Here is a 15,346-nt window from a genome sequence, read left to right on the forward strand (position 1 = left end):
TGGCGATCAGATAATTGGATAATTTTTTGCATTACATCAGAGACGAGGTAAGGACTATATATTACCAATCTTGTTGATCCGATATTTTGATCCCGCCATTGAAGCCTGTCTGTGTGGAATGTGTGTGTGCTGTGTCCTGTTTGTCATCATCACGGCACGGATGGGCGCCCCGCTCTAAACCACATTTTATGCTTGCATGAGGAAGGATAATACCAATAATCTAGCGATTTCGGGATGATTCGATAATCGGGTGAAAAATTACAACGTGATAACTGGATTTCACTAAAGGGCTGTTTTCGTGTCTTTTCCTGGGATTACTCAGAATCACCCAAACTACTCATTCACCACGGTATAAAACGGAAATGTGCGGATGAAAAAATAGTTTTTTGCATGTTGACTGGAAGAAACGTACTGACAATCGACAACGTTATTGGATCCATAGCTATAATATTTTATATAGTTTTTAGCACTGCAAACACGGCATTCTCCTCATTGAACAAAGCGCTGGAATGCAACAGCCCAATGCTCATAGCACCCTCTGGCGTCCAATGTGTTAAGTGTGGGGTCACCAAAAAAAATTCCTAAATAAAATGGGGTCGTGGTATAAGTTTGAGAACCCCTGTATTACATGCATTCCTGGGGGGAGGGGATCTCTAACTTGTGATTGGTGGAGACAGCCGTTCAAAAGAACCAGATGGTTCTTGAACGTCACATCAGTATCAGCCGCTTCCTCCAGTGAGTCTGGTCCTGCTGCTGCTGCTCCTCTGTCCTGCTCACGTCTATACTTCCCACAAGCAAGTTGTCCTTCCGTGTTGCTCTGGCCACTGACGTTTCTGGTCATGTGACATGTGCGCCAATCGTGGGACGGCAAGTTCTGCGCCTATTTCCGGGTCAAACAGCCTGCAAACGACCTAACGCCTAGTTTATCACTGGTTAAGTTTAGGCGACTCTTTCGAAGTTGAGTTTGGAATCAGGGCTGGTGTTCTATCGGCCTGCTCTAAGACAAACTCTAACCTAAACCAACTTCAAAAGAGTGCCTAAGCTTAACCGGTGGCAGAACTTGCTGTCCCACGATTGGCGCACATGTCACATGACCAGAAACGTCAGTGGCCAATCAGATCGCGCAAAAGGACAACTTGCTTGCGGGAAGTATAGACGCGTCCTGCTCATGTCCTCTAGTGCAGGGGTTCAACCTTTCTGCTGCCAAGGCACCCCTGTGTCCAATAAAATATTCCAGGGCACCCCTACATACGATAAAGACTTTTCCGGTCCTGTCTTTTTTGCTACAATGATGACAAAAGTGCTTGCTTTCAAAATAACGTTTATTTAACCCATTGAAACTGGGAAACACATTTGTGTGTATATGCAGGCTATATAATGCATTATTAGCAGGCGTTTCAGGTCTAAATGTATAAATAAATATAGCAATAGTGTGACCATTTCTCAAACAGAAAATCATGTTTTTTTTTTTTTAAATACAGAAAAGGATCACAACATGATAACAGTCTGGTTTAGCATGAGAACACAACATGAGAACAGTCTGTTTTAGCATGAGAACACAACATTGCAGCTGCACTGTTTGACTGGGGCAATCTCAGCGGTCGAATTGGTACTGGAAGGTACTGAATTGGTAACTGTAACCTGTTTCGATGGACGAGTTAAAAACGTGTCCATTTTGTGTGAAAATTCAGCTATGCGGTTCACGGAAATATTATTCTAGTGAGGTGACGATTGATTATGACATCACATCCCTGCAGAGTGCCTTTTACTGTTTATCTGTTAAATACAGTTTTCATTCATTCATCATTTACATTTTGTATCATAATCATAACACAGCGGCTGATACACTCACTTGTTCTGCGAGTAGACCATCGCCGTCGGAAGCGTGTAATTAGCACTTTTCAGAAGCTGTGTGGTCCGGTCTTGAACTTTCCATAACGTCTCTCGATAAATCCATTTGATTAGATCCAGCACTGAATGCATTTAGTGATTATTATCATGACGACGATTGCGATAGCCACTTTGCAAGACGAATGCGACTGCTCTGGAAATGCGTTGGAAAATCTGTTGGTAAAAGTAATGACGCCTGCCGCGGACGTTAAGTTGGTGAAGTTTCTATAATAACTTTACGAAACGTGTGATTGATTTTTTTTTAGTTCATGTTATTAGATTAGGCAATTATTGTATACTCATGAAGCACTAGATAGACTATTTGTTTAGTTGCAGGGCTGTACGTTAACTTTTTTGCACATAGCACTGGTGCTACAGAGGTTGATAGTTTTGTAGCACAGGCCAAAATCTTGTAGCACAAGTATAAAACGTGTTATATTTGTAACAGTCACAAATGTGCCTATTGTATTTGTGTTATTTAGTTGCAGTGCCATGTTTGGCTGTCATTTTCATGCTGACAAGTTGACGTCACACAGCCAGACACGTTACGTGTAAGGAATTACATTAAAAAAATTGTTTAGCTCTTCCAGACATTTAAATGAAAAACTATGTATTGTTTTTAATACAAATAGACCTCCTGTTCACTATAAAGTGCCACGTTTTGATATATTGAGCTTTAAACTTTAAGTAAATTTTTTGGAACACACAACCTAAAACCCATTCCTCTCCCAAACCGTTCCTGCAATTGTTTTATGTTGCATGATGATCATGCATACATTTATTATATATTGTATTTTTTATGTTTAAATATCAACATCATCGGTCTGTCCACCCTCAGTACATTTACTATCAATATAATATACTCGTCTGATGACTTCATCATATCTTTTCAAACGCACACACAGAGGGAGAATGCCCCCCCTCCTTCCCAGTCCCCACTCTGCTGTGTCGCTCTGAACAGGGTTTTAGCTTGTTGTTAGCTTATGCTAAAGGAGCGTTAATTCCGGTCTTAAACACGACGTGGTCATAAAGGAATGGCAAGGATTGCAAAGCATGTTATATGCATTTGACCCGTTGCGGAATAAAACAGCAGGGATTTATTTTGGGTCGCGAAAACACTATCCTTGCTCTGTTGCAATGTGCGTGTTGCAGACGCTACTGCTACTGACTGACTGAGATGCTACTGCTGTGTGGAGATGCATCCTATTGGCTGTGTGCTGTAGAGCGGATATGAGTCACGACACCACGGATTTTCAAAATAAGAGTATCATAATGAACTGAACGTTGCTAGCTGTCGGAGCCTAGTTATTATAGCTGGAGCTGCGCTTGGGCAGAAATGAGACCCGCTACAGGATTTTCAAAATAAGACCGTTGTCATTCTATATTTTTAAAGAAACATTCCCAGGCATCTCGCGGCACCCCTGTGTGCCGCAGAACCCCTTGATCACATTTTTACTAACAATGCAGAGCTATGTTCCAAGGCGGTATCTGTAACTGTTGGTTGTAGCGACCATAACTTAATTGCTATTGTAAGGAAGACTAAAATGCCAAAACTGGGACCTAAAATTATTTACAAAAGATTGTATAAAATGTTTAATCAAGACAGCTTTGTGAAGGATGTTGAAAATCTATGTTGGTCAAAGGTGTTGAGGGAAAAAGATCCTGAAAAATCTCTGGGAATTTGATACCATTTTTATGCCACTTGTTGACAAACATGCACCATTGAGAAAGTTTACCGTCGGAAGCGTCAGAACACCATGGTTGGATGATGAACTAAAAGAATATATGATAGAACGTAATCGAGCTAAATTAATAGCAAATACATCAGGTTATAAATCAGACTGGGAGGTATATTGTAAATTAAGAAATGTTACAAAATGTAATAAAAAGAAGAAGAAATTGTATTATGAAAATAGGTTTAATTATATAAAAATGACAGTAAATTATTATGGAATACTCTAAATGAAATAATGGGCAGGAATAAGAAACCTACCCCATCCTTTCTAGAAACGGAAGGAAAATTCCTCACCAAACCAGTTGAGATTGCTAATCATATTAACAATTATTTTATTGGAAAAGTAGATAATTTAAGGAATAATATGCAAACAATAGATAATGAAAAATCTTATTTATTAATAAAGAATAAAATAATGAAAGATAAAAATTGTCAATTTAATTTTGATAGTGTGACTATAAGTAATGTAGAACATATGTTAAGTACCACTAAAAACAAACCACCAGGTGTTGACGGTCTTGACGGGAAACTTCTGAAATTGGTCCCTGATTTAATTGCCCCTGCTATCTGTCATATTATAAATCAATCCTTTAGTAAATGTTTGTATCCGCAACAGTGGAAAACTGCCAAAGTAATACCACTGCCAAAAAATTTGAAATTGCCATTCTCAGGATCTAATAGTCGTCCCATAAGTTTACTGCCAGTTTTAAGTAAACTGATGGAAAGAATAGTAAGTGAACAGATTAAAAGCTACTTTTCTTTTAACACATTGACCACTGATTTTCAACATGCATATCGTGAAGGACATTCAACAGCGACTGCATTAACCCAAATGACGGATGATTGGCTGAAAGAGATAGATAAAAAAAAAATGGTTGGAGCTATCTTGCTTGATTTTACTGCAGCATTCGACATCATAGATCACAAATTCTTACTTAAAAAACTTGAATGTTACGGTTTCTCCTCATATGCACTATCTTGGATGCAAACTTATTTAGCAAACCGGAAACAAATAGTTTTTTTTAATTGGAGTTACTCAGAAGTTAAAACGGTAAGGTGTGGAGTACCCCAAGGAAGTTGCCTTGGGCCTTTGCTCTACACCAGGGGTGGCCAACCCACGGCTCGCGAGCCGCATGCGGCTCTTTGCCCGTCAATGTGCGGCTCTTCCATCCATAAAAAAAAAGCTTTTTTTTATTTTTTTTTACTTTTTTTATTTTTTTTTACTTTTTTTTTTTTTATGTCACTCATTCCATAAGGACGTAGAATAAACATTTACAATTTTTTTTTAAATGGTCCATTTGCATGTTCTTGGTATCTGAATCTAGGGACATATATGGATCAGTGTCAGAAATAGTGTGTCTGTTACTAGGCTTGAGTAAATTGTAATGAACCAAAGGAGAATATCAATTCTATTTAAAAAAAAAAATTATCTTTGACTGTAAATAACACCATGCTAAAATTGACCAGACCTGAAAAATCTAAGCAAATGAATAAAGGGAAGATGATTAAACAGAAGGTTTTGTAGATACAGTACTGAATTCTGCCATCTTTTTTATAATGTAAATTTCTCCACCATTTTTCATCATATTGCAACACCGTTTTTTGCAAGACGTTCACAGAAAGGTAGAGAAACTAACTGCGTTCTGTTTTATGGCAATAACGTTCAGGTTTGTGGGAGATAATCCCAAAAAATAAGAGAAATTAAAAAGTAAATCCAGAAGTCAGATGATTGACAGGGGCTGGTGTGAGCTGGGTAGGGTAGTTTTTCGAAATTTGAAAGCCCTGAGTCTCTTCCTTCAAAAGACTACACTCACTTTTGGCTGTGCCACTTCCTCCTGTCAATATGCGCCGGTTTCCGACTCAATGCCCTGAGATTTCTATAATCTTATATTTCACTAATAACAGTTCAAATAATTGGTAAACAAACATAATGCTGAAAATATACACTTTTACTGTATATCTCGGGCTTAAGAGGTTAACCCTGTGAGGCCCAAATTAAAAAGAAATTAGCAACTTCAGAGGCCAGAGGGTGGGACATATAAACACATTTACTATCACAACAACAGGACCAATTGACTATACATGTGCTTAAAGGGGAACTATCTTATAAACGGCTTTTTTCAGTGTTTACCATTGTTTCTTAGCTATGTGGACTTATATTAATAGGATATATGTCTCTAATTCTCATATTGGCGAATTCTTCCAATTCTCCTCTCACAATATTCACCCTCACTGAACTGAGTCATCTGAAAATGTGCATATCTGTGATGTCAGAGATTTCTCAGCTGCATAATAATGTGGCAGTTGATGTGGCAGTTGGCACCAGGCCACACAGTGGTTGGAGCCCAGCCTCAAAACGGCTTAAGATCTTGAGGTAGAAAAATGCGGTTTTTAGTACTTGATTAGAAATACAAAACAATGCATTTTTTTTGAAAAAAACCTAGGTGTTCCATAGACTCACAGGAATTGTGTAAAAGTGCCCAAATAGTGAAAGAAATAGTAAAATAGTTCCCCTTTAACATTTTTTAAATAAACATTATTTTTTTAAATGGCTACAAGTGATTTTGTAATTTTGCAACCGTGGGTCTCACAGGGTACTTTTAACCCTGTGAGGCCCAAATAAAAAAGACATTAGCAACTTCAGAGGCCAGAGGGTGAGACCTATAAACACATGAAGGGTGCCGTGACTGAAAAAAAAGGTTGAGAAACGCTGGTATATGGTGTGGCTCTTTGTGGTACCACAGTCATTTTTTTGTGGCTCTTAGTCTCTGACTGGTTGGCCACCCCTGCTCTACACCATATTTACAAATGACATGCCTCTTGTCCTAAATAAGTCCTATATTTCTATGTATGCGGATGATTCAACGATTTACACATCAGCCTCAACAGCCAATGAATTAAATACGGTCCTAAAGGCAGAGTTGCAATCAGTGATGGAATGGATAAAGAATAACAAACTAGTTCTAAACATATTAAAGACAAGTAGCATCATTTTCGGTTCAAACCATACTCTAAGAACGAACCCAGTCTTGAAACTTTTGATAAGTGATGTGGTAATTAATCAAGTCCAGGAGACTAAACTCCTAGGGGTAACATTAGACAGTAAATTGTCATGGTCACACCATATAAACAATATAGTAGTGAAAATGGGAAGAGGGATTTCTGTTGTTAAAAGATGTGCTCATTTGTTACCACTAAATTCTATCAAACAGGTAATTCAAGCTCTGGTTTTGTCAAATCTTGACTATTGTCCTGCAGTATGGTCGAATGTAATGACGAATAAACTGAAAAAATTACAAATGGTACAAAACAAAGCAGCACGTATAGCGCTTCGCTGTGAGTACAGAACTAATGTTGCAGCGATGCACAGTTGTTTAACTTGGTTACTTGTCAAACATAAATTACTCTGCTCACTCCTTGTATTCACTAGGAATATTCTTGTTACAAAGATCCCCTCAATTTTATATAACAATTTATCAATAAGTCTTGACAGACACAACCATTCCACCAGACATGCTTCTGCACGAGGTTTTACACTTCCAAAAGTGAGGTCGAATGCAATGAAGCGAACTGTCATGTTCCGTGGTATGCAGGAATGGAACTCTCTTCCCAGACATGTTAAGCAGGAGAATAGTAAATGTCGTTTCAAAATCGTGGTAAAACAACATTTTCAACCAAAGAAATTGACATTCCCTAATAGATAGTGTGTACGTAAATGAAAATGTATGTGTCTGATAAAGAGATAGGTATATATGGATGAAAAGGCATGTGTCTGATAGGGATATATTATTAAAATATTGTATAATTGGCTGATATGAACATAGATAATGTATGTCAAATATTATGCTGTATTGTATTATGAATTAATTATGAGTAGGTATTATTGTATTGTATTATGAATACATTCATAAGGAGTATATATTTTTATATTGTATTATGAATCTGATTAGGGTTTTTATTGTTGTTTTAATTGTCTGTATGACATGTAAATGTTGTGAGTGTATAAGGGTTTTTATTGTTGTTTTAATTGTCTGTATGACATGTAAATGTTATGAATGTATAAGGGTTTTTATTGTTGTTTTAATTGTCTGTATGACATGTAAATGTTGTGAGTGTATAAGTCTGTAACTGTATTTTATGTGTTATGGACCCCAGGAAGAATAGCCCCAGCACTGCTGTGGCTAATGGGGATCCAAATAAACTTAAACCCTGTTGAGAACCGCTGCTCTAGTGGGACCGACATCTGAGCCCCGTCCTCCTGGTGATGGAGGCTCGTCAGGTAGTGACTGAAATGTGTTTTCTAGCTGGATGTCTTATAAATATAACTTATTTATTATAATCTATTATTTAATGTGTAAGAAGTATATTATTTTCAAACGATTTATTGCCATTCATAGATGGATAGTAAAACCTTTTCATGATGGAAATTGTACAATATTTGAAATAAAATCGACATCTTGAATTAAAAAGTGAATTGATCCAAACACATTAGAACGTATGATATGCTAATAATTTGGGGAGGCAGTGGCTCGGGAGGTAGAGCAGTCGTCTGGTAATCCGGAGGTTCCCGGGCAGTGTGTCAAAGTGTCCTTGAACAAGACACTTAACCCCTAATTGCTCCCGATGAGCAGGTTGGCACCTTGCATTGTTGCCTCCGCCATCGGTGTGTGAATGGGTAAAAATTTGAGGAAAAACTTTATTTTATTTAAAATAAAACATGTTATATTATGTATACATTTTTTTTTTTTTTTTAACAAATGTTTTTTATTTTCCCTTTTTTTACATGAAACAAGACAAACAATACAGTAACAGTAATAGTCCTTCATACCAGCGGCCATCAGGCTCCACAACAGTGGGCAGCGACTAGCAGCCTCCAGGCCCCACAACAGGGGGCAGCGACAGCGACTGCTACCAGACATTGACCTGGGACTTATAGGAACCCAAGGGGGACAAAGTAGACTACCCTGGTACTTTGATTAATGGATACTCAGTAGATAGTAAATTATTATAACACTACCTCTTGCATACTGCACCTCATGTGACACTGTGAATAATGTGAATATTCCTCAGCTAGTCAGATAGTAAATTATATTGACCATATTGATCAAATTGTTTACACTGCCTGTGTTGTCTTTTACTACCTGTATACTGTGTTGTTTTACTACCTGTACCCCTCCCCCCTCCCCCCCATGCTGCTATGATGCCTGAATTTCCCCAAGGGGATCAATAAAGGAATATCTTATCTTATCTTATAATCAACGATAAATCACAGGACAATAACACAAATAATAATAACAATAATGACAGTCCAGTAATTAAATCAGAATGAAAGTAGATTAAAAGATTAAAAGACATACAAATAATAAATACAATACATGGGCTCTTGCTCGCCCCCCCCTCAGGACCCCCACTTGGACTATACATCCACTACTTCATTCAACATCAGAAAATTCCAAATGTATATGCGTTCCTTTATCTTATCCACCACAGCTACCCAGACTGCTATGCTGGCTTCATTAACACCTAAAATTCGTGCAGTGGATATCTCTAGATAAATCACATCGATTTATCACATTGTTGAATCCAGCGTGACGCTATCAACTTTTTGGCAGCCGTAAGACCCGCCAAAATTGTCTCTTTACATGTACAGAGATCGATAACTGAGAAACATCATTCAACAACAATACAGAAGGCAGTGTCTGTATGGTCCGAGACAAAAATTCTGATAATTGAGTGGTGACATTTTCCCAGAAAGTCTTGACAGGAGGGCATTCCCAATACATATGCATATATGTACCAATAGCATCGTTTGAACATGAGGAGCATCGAGAGTCCGGTCTGAGACCCATTAGGTGCAATCGTGTAGGGGTCAGGTAAGTCCTATGAACAAAGTTAAGATTAATCTGTTGGTGATCTGGGTTGCGTGATGATAGCCGAACATTTTCCCAGACTGCATCCCAATCAAAATCTACTTCCAGGTTTGGGATAATATTATGTATACAATTGAAGTAAATAAAGGCTTGTGAAAATCGTATTTATTATTTATTATTATTTAATGTGTAAAGTATATTATTTTCAAACGATTTATTGCCATTCATGCTGTTCTCTATTACTTGGGTCTGAGAAGTGATCAATGATGGGTGCTCGATTATATTTGCCTTGCTAGGAACTACCTATAGGGGGAACGTGCTGCCTGCTTCTCATTTATTACACAGACGTGAACGAGAGCAACAGCGTGTCAGATTCAGATTTGTTTATTGTCACATATTTTCAGTACCTTACAGCAAAGAGTGAAATTATATTGTTGTGGTCCCTCGACCATAGCAGCTTCCAATAATATAAATACAATAAAATTAGCATAGATAATAATAAAATATGACTAAAATAAAGATGAGCGTGTCAATGGGCTCTGTTGATGAGTCTGATGGCTTGGGGGAAGCCGGTTGGTTCTGGCTGTGTGGCTGCGGTAGCGCTTTCCCGACCACATCAGCTAGAACAGTCCATGGTTGGGATGATTAAGGTCCTTGATAATTTACCAGGCTTTTTTAATAGATGTCCTGGACGGAGGGAAGCTCACATCCACAGATCTTTTGTGCTGTCCTCACTACTCTGCTGTCCTCATGACTCTGCTCAGCGCTTTGAGGTTGAGGTAGGTGCAGTTCCCCCTCCAGGCGGTGATGCACCCCGTCAGGATGCGCTCTGTTGTCCCCCTGTAGAACGCCTTCAGGATCTTGGGTGTCATGCCGAACTTCTTCAACCTCTGGTGGTAAAGGCGTTGTTGGGCCTTCTTTACCACATGATTAGTGTGGACTTCCCAGGTGAGTTTGTCAGTGATGTGGACACAGAGAAACTTAAAGCTGCTGACTCTCTCCGCTGCTCACTCTCTCCACTGCAGCAATAGTATCCATCTGCAGAACGTCAGCCTCAGCACTCTCAGTCCCCGCGCTGTCAGGCCCCTCAGGAATTTGCCCGCTCAGCAGCGCCACCCACCCAATGGCTGAATTGGAGTATTGCACTGTGCGGGTTTGATTGATTGATTGACTGAAAACTTTATTAACAGATTGCAAAATGGGTACAGTACGGTACAGCTCAATACACACAATGGACCTGTCTCAAAACCCTGCCCACTTTTCTTGATCCTCCAATCACAGCTGTCGCTTACCTCAGACTTCCTCGTACAAACAAAGTTTGTTTACATCAGGGTCCCCCATTTTCAATTCATCATAACATATGACATACATGAAATACAGATAGACAGTACTATACATTTATGACATCAGATTTACAAATACAGTACTGTTTGTGATACAAAAAGTCTAAAAAAGAGAGTATATACATTTGACGAAGAAACTGTACATTGGAGGAGGTGGGGTGTAGGGGGGGGTTGGGTAGGTGGGGGGGACAAACTGTACATTGGAGGTGGTTGGGTGGGGGGGGGGTAACTGTACATTGGATTATCGACAAAACCTTACTTGGTCCCAAGAAGAGGGTCTTGTGTATTATTGGGTTAGGACATTTACTGTACATTGGAGGGGGTTGGGTTAGGATCTGATCGTTACACTGCCACTATGTCTATTTGTATTCATTTGTTTTTTCTTGATTTGGAGTAATGGAAATATCTTTAATAATATTTGGAACGGCGTGTGTCTGGAGGACAAAAGCATTGGGATGTGTGTCGGTATCTTACCAGTAACTGCATTTGCGATTTGTCAAAGCTGGACAACCCACAGGTAGTTTTTTACTGTACTGTACCCATTCTGCAATCTGTTAAATAAAGTTTAAATAAACGCATCGCGGATCTGCCTGCGGATCTGCAATGTACAGTGTCCCCCACCCACCCCTTACCCAACCGCCCCCCCCCCACCTCCAATGTACAGTCCCCCACCACCCCACCCACCCAACCCCACCCCACCTACCCAACCTCCTCCAATGTACAGTTTCTACGTCAAATGTATATACACTCTTTTCTGGACACTTGTTGTATCACAAACAGTACTGTATTTGCAAATCTGGTATGTCATAAATGTATAGATGTAGCAGTACTGTCTATCTGTATGTCGTGTGTGTCATATATGTTATGATGAATTGAAAATGGGGGACCCTGATGTAAACAAGATGAAAGTCTTTCTCTGGTCTGCATCCCCTTAACAATTGTATGTATTGAGCTGTACTCTACCCATTCTGCAATCTGTTAATAAAGTTTTCAATCAATCTATCAAACCCGCACAGTGCAATACTCCAATTCAGCCATTGGCAATTCAGCCATTGGGTGGGTGGCGCTGCTGAGTGGGCCTGTGATGGTCTCGTGACCCAAATTCCTGAGGGGCCTGACAGCGTGGGGCCTGACAGCGCGGGGACTGAGAGTGCTGGGGCTGACGTTCTGCAGATGGATGCTTCTCCACTGCAGCCCCGTCTATGGTGATGGGGTCCGGTGCGCGTCTATATTAATCCCAGCCCAAGAGTGCTTCGTGTTTCTCTGATTGGCCACGACGCCCATGTGACCGCGGTAGAGTGGAAATAGGCTGCTGCCTCCGCGTCAAGAAAGACAGACAGGCATTCTATTGCCATGCTCTGCGACAAACTCTAACCTTAACCAACTCAGAAAGAATGCCTAAACTTAACCCTAACCTTAACCAACTCCGAAAGAATGCCTAAACTTAACCCTAACCTTAACCAACTCCGAAAGAATGCCTAAACTTAACCTTAACCAACTCCGAAAGAATGCCTAAACTTAACCCTAATCTTAACCAACTCCGAAAGAATGCCGGTTGAGAGAGTCAACAGCTTTAAGTACCTCGGAGCCTACATATCCGAGGACTTGACATGGACCACACACATTAACAGTGTTGTGAAGAAGGCACGACAACGCCTCTACTTCCTCAGGCGCCTAAGGAAGTTCCAAGTCAGCCAGAAGATCCTTAAGAACTTCTACTCATGTACAATAGAGAGCATCTTGACCGGCAACATCACCTCCTGGTTTGGGAATAGCACTGCACAAGACCAAAGCAGACTACAAAGAGTGACACGTTCAGCCGAACGCACAATTGGAGGGGGGCTCCCCACCCTCCAGAACATTTACTACAAGCGTTGCAAGGGCAAGGCTAAGAGAATCATTAAAGACTCCAGTCACCCGAACAACTGCCTCTTTGAACTGCTGCCGTCAGGCAAGCGATACAGGAGTCTCAAGGCGAGCACAGAAAGACTCAGAAGAAGCTTCTATCCCCAGGCCATCAGGCTGCTAAACGAACAATGAATGAACACTACACAACAACAACCACCAAACGCACATAGCACACACATCCACATGCACACACTCACTTTAAACAAACACACTGTAGCACCCACTCCACACACTTATAGCACACACCCACTTTAAACAAACACACTGTAGCACCCACTCCCCACACTTTATATTTATGGATGAAGGATTGCACTACAACTCGTACACCTTACTGTAAATTGTACCTAAAATTGTACCTCATCCCATTTCTGCTTTGCACTAGATAGTACTGTACATTAGTACACTGCATAGTATTGTGTATTGTATATTATATGGTAACTCAGAACATTGTACATATGTCTATACCGAACACTGTGACCTCATTTTCTTCTTCTAAATTCATGCTATATTATGTTATTATGTTATTTGATACTATCTTGTCTAGCACAGTCTCTGGAGCGTAACAGTAAGAAGCATTTTGTATGAAAGTATTCTGTACTTCTGTATGACAACTATTAAAGAACTTGAACTTGAACTTGAATGCCTAAACTTAACCCTAACCTTAACCAACTCCGAAAGAATGCCTAAACTTAACCCTAACCTTAACCAACTCCGAAAGAATGCCTAAACTTAACCGGCGAAAGAATGCACGTTTATATAGATTATAGAGAGATGATAAATTAAGTAAATGTAAAAAAAAAAAAAAAAAAAAAATTGAAGTGATTCGAACTTGTCACCAACGCACCACAGGCTCCAGAGCAAGGCGGCGAACGAGTTGAGCTAACCGTCGATGTTAAAACAGGGGGGATTATGGCTGCATAATGCCGCGGCAGAGCTCTCCTGTAGTTTATGACCAGCTTCTCTCCTCCTCTCCTGTAGTCTATGACCAGCTTCTCTCCCCCTCTCTTGTAGTCTATGACCAGCTTCTCTCCCCCTCTCCTGTAGTCTATGACCAGATTCTCTCCTTCTTTCCTGTATTCTATGACCAGCTTCTCTCCTGTAGTCTATGACCAGCTTCTCTCCTCCTCTCTTGTAGTCTATGACCAGCTTCTCCTCCTCTCTTGTAGTCTATGACCAGCTTCTCTCCCCCTCTCCTGTAGTCTATGACCATCTTCTCTCCTCCTCTCCTGTAGTTTATGACCAGCTTCTCTCCTCCTCTCCTGTAGTCTATGACCAGCTTCTCTCCCCCTCTCTTGTAGTCTATGACCAGCTTCTCTCCCCCTCTCCTGTAGTCTATGACCAGATTCTCTCCTCCTTTCCTGTAGTCTATGACCAGCTTCTCTCCACCTCTCCTCTAGTCTATGACCAGATTCTCTCCTCCTCTCCTGTAGTCTATGACCAGCTTCTCTCCCCCTCTCCTGTAGTCTATGACCAGCTTCTCTCCTCCTCTCCTGTAGTCTATGACCAGATTCTCTCCCCCTCTCCTGTAGTCTATGACCAGCTTCTCTCCCCCTCTCCTGTAGTCTATGACCAGCTTCTCTTATCCTCTCCTGTAGTCTATGACCAGCTTCTCTCCTCCTCTCCTGTAGTCTATGACCAGCTTCTCTCCCCCTCTCCTGTAGTCTATGACCAGCTTCTCTCCCCCTCTCCTGTAGTCTATGACCAGCTTCTCTTATCCTCTCCTGTAGTCTATGACCAGCTTCTCTCCTCCTCTCCTGTAGTCTATGACCAGCTTCTCTCCCCCTCTCCTGTAGTCTATGACCAGCTTCTCTCCCCCTCTCCTGTAGTCTATGACCAGCTTCTCTCCCCCTCTCCTGTAGTCTATGACCAGCTTCTCTCCCCCTCTCCTGTAGTCTATGACCAGCTTCTCTTGTAGTCTATGACCAGCTTCTTCAGGGGAAGTCGTTTCCATCAGGGAAGTCGATGTAGACATGGTTGAGGAGTACAAATACCTCGGTGTGCACATCGACAACAAACTGAACGGGTCAAAACACGCAGAGGCACTGTACAAGAAGGGCCAGAGCCGACTCTACTTCCTCAGAAGGCTGAGATCCTTCAATGTCTGTACAAGGATGTTGAGGATGTTCTATGAGTCGGTGGTGGCGGGCGCCTTCTTGTACGCTGTGACCTGCTGGGGCAGCGGACTGAGAGCAGGGGACACAAACAGGCTGGATAAGCTGGTCAGGAAGGCCAGTAGCGTGGTTGGGGTGGAGCTGGACTCCCTAGTGAGGGTGGCGGAGAGGAGGAGCCTTGCTAAGTGTAACAGAGGTGTCTATCCACAGTCACGATGGACTGTGTATAGTGAAGTGGCTGTGGACGTTAAGCGGTACTGCAAGTAAACTCACTCCCCAGAGGCATCCAGACCCATTACTAAGGAGTGAATTCACCTCTTGGTATAGTGGTCTGTGATGCCGCCCGCGGCGTGGGAGACCGGGGTTCAACTCCCACTCGGGGCATGTCAAATAAGACCGGTTACATAAGCTCCAGGCCATCAGGGAAAACCCCTCCCACCCACTATACACAGACTTGGCTGACAGGAGGAGCATGTTCAGTGCCAGGCT

The 15,346-nt window shown here is 41.1% G+C and overlaps 1 protein-coding gene across 1 annotated transcript in view; it reads left to right on the forward strand.

Annotated features, from left to right (window-relative positions):
* The window catches only part of LOC311233349 (uncharacterized protein), a gene marked incomplete at its 3' end in the record, with an annotated part of 71,340 nt that extends 68,278 nt beyond the window's left edge, over nt 1–3,062 (forward strand). Inside the window, exon 5 of the mRNA XM_084320324.1 lies at nt 3,043–3,062. Within this exon, the coding sequence (XP_084176450.1) occupies nt 3,043–3,062 (20 nt within the window). The remainder of the gene's footprint in view (nt 1–3,042) is intronic.
* Nucleotides 3,063–15,346: the final 12,284 nt, after the last annotated feature.

This window comes from Notolepis coatsorum, assembly GCF_963971535.1.
Source record: "Notolepis coatsorum genome assembly, chromosome: 8".
Taxonomy (NCBI): Eukaryota; Metazoa; Chordata; class Actinopteri; order Aulopiformes; family Paralepididae; genus Notolepis; species Notolepis coatsorum.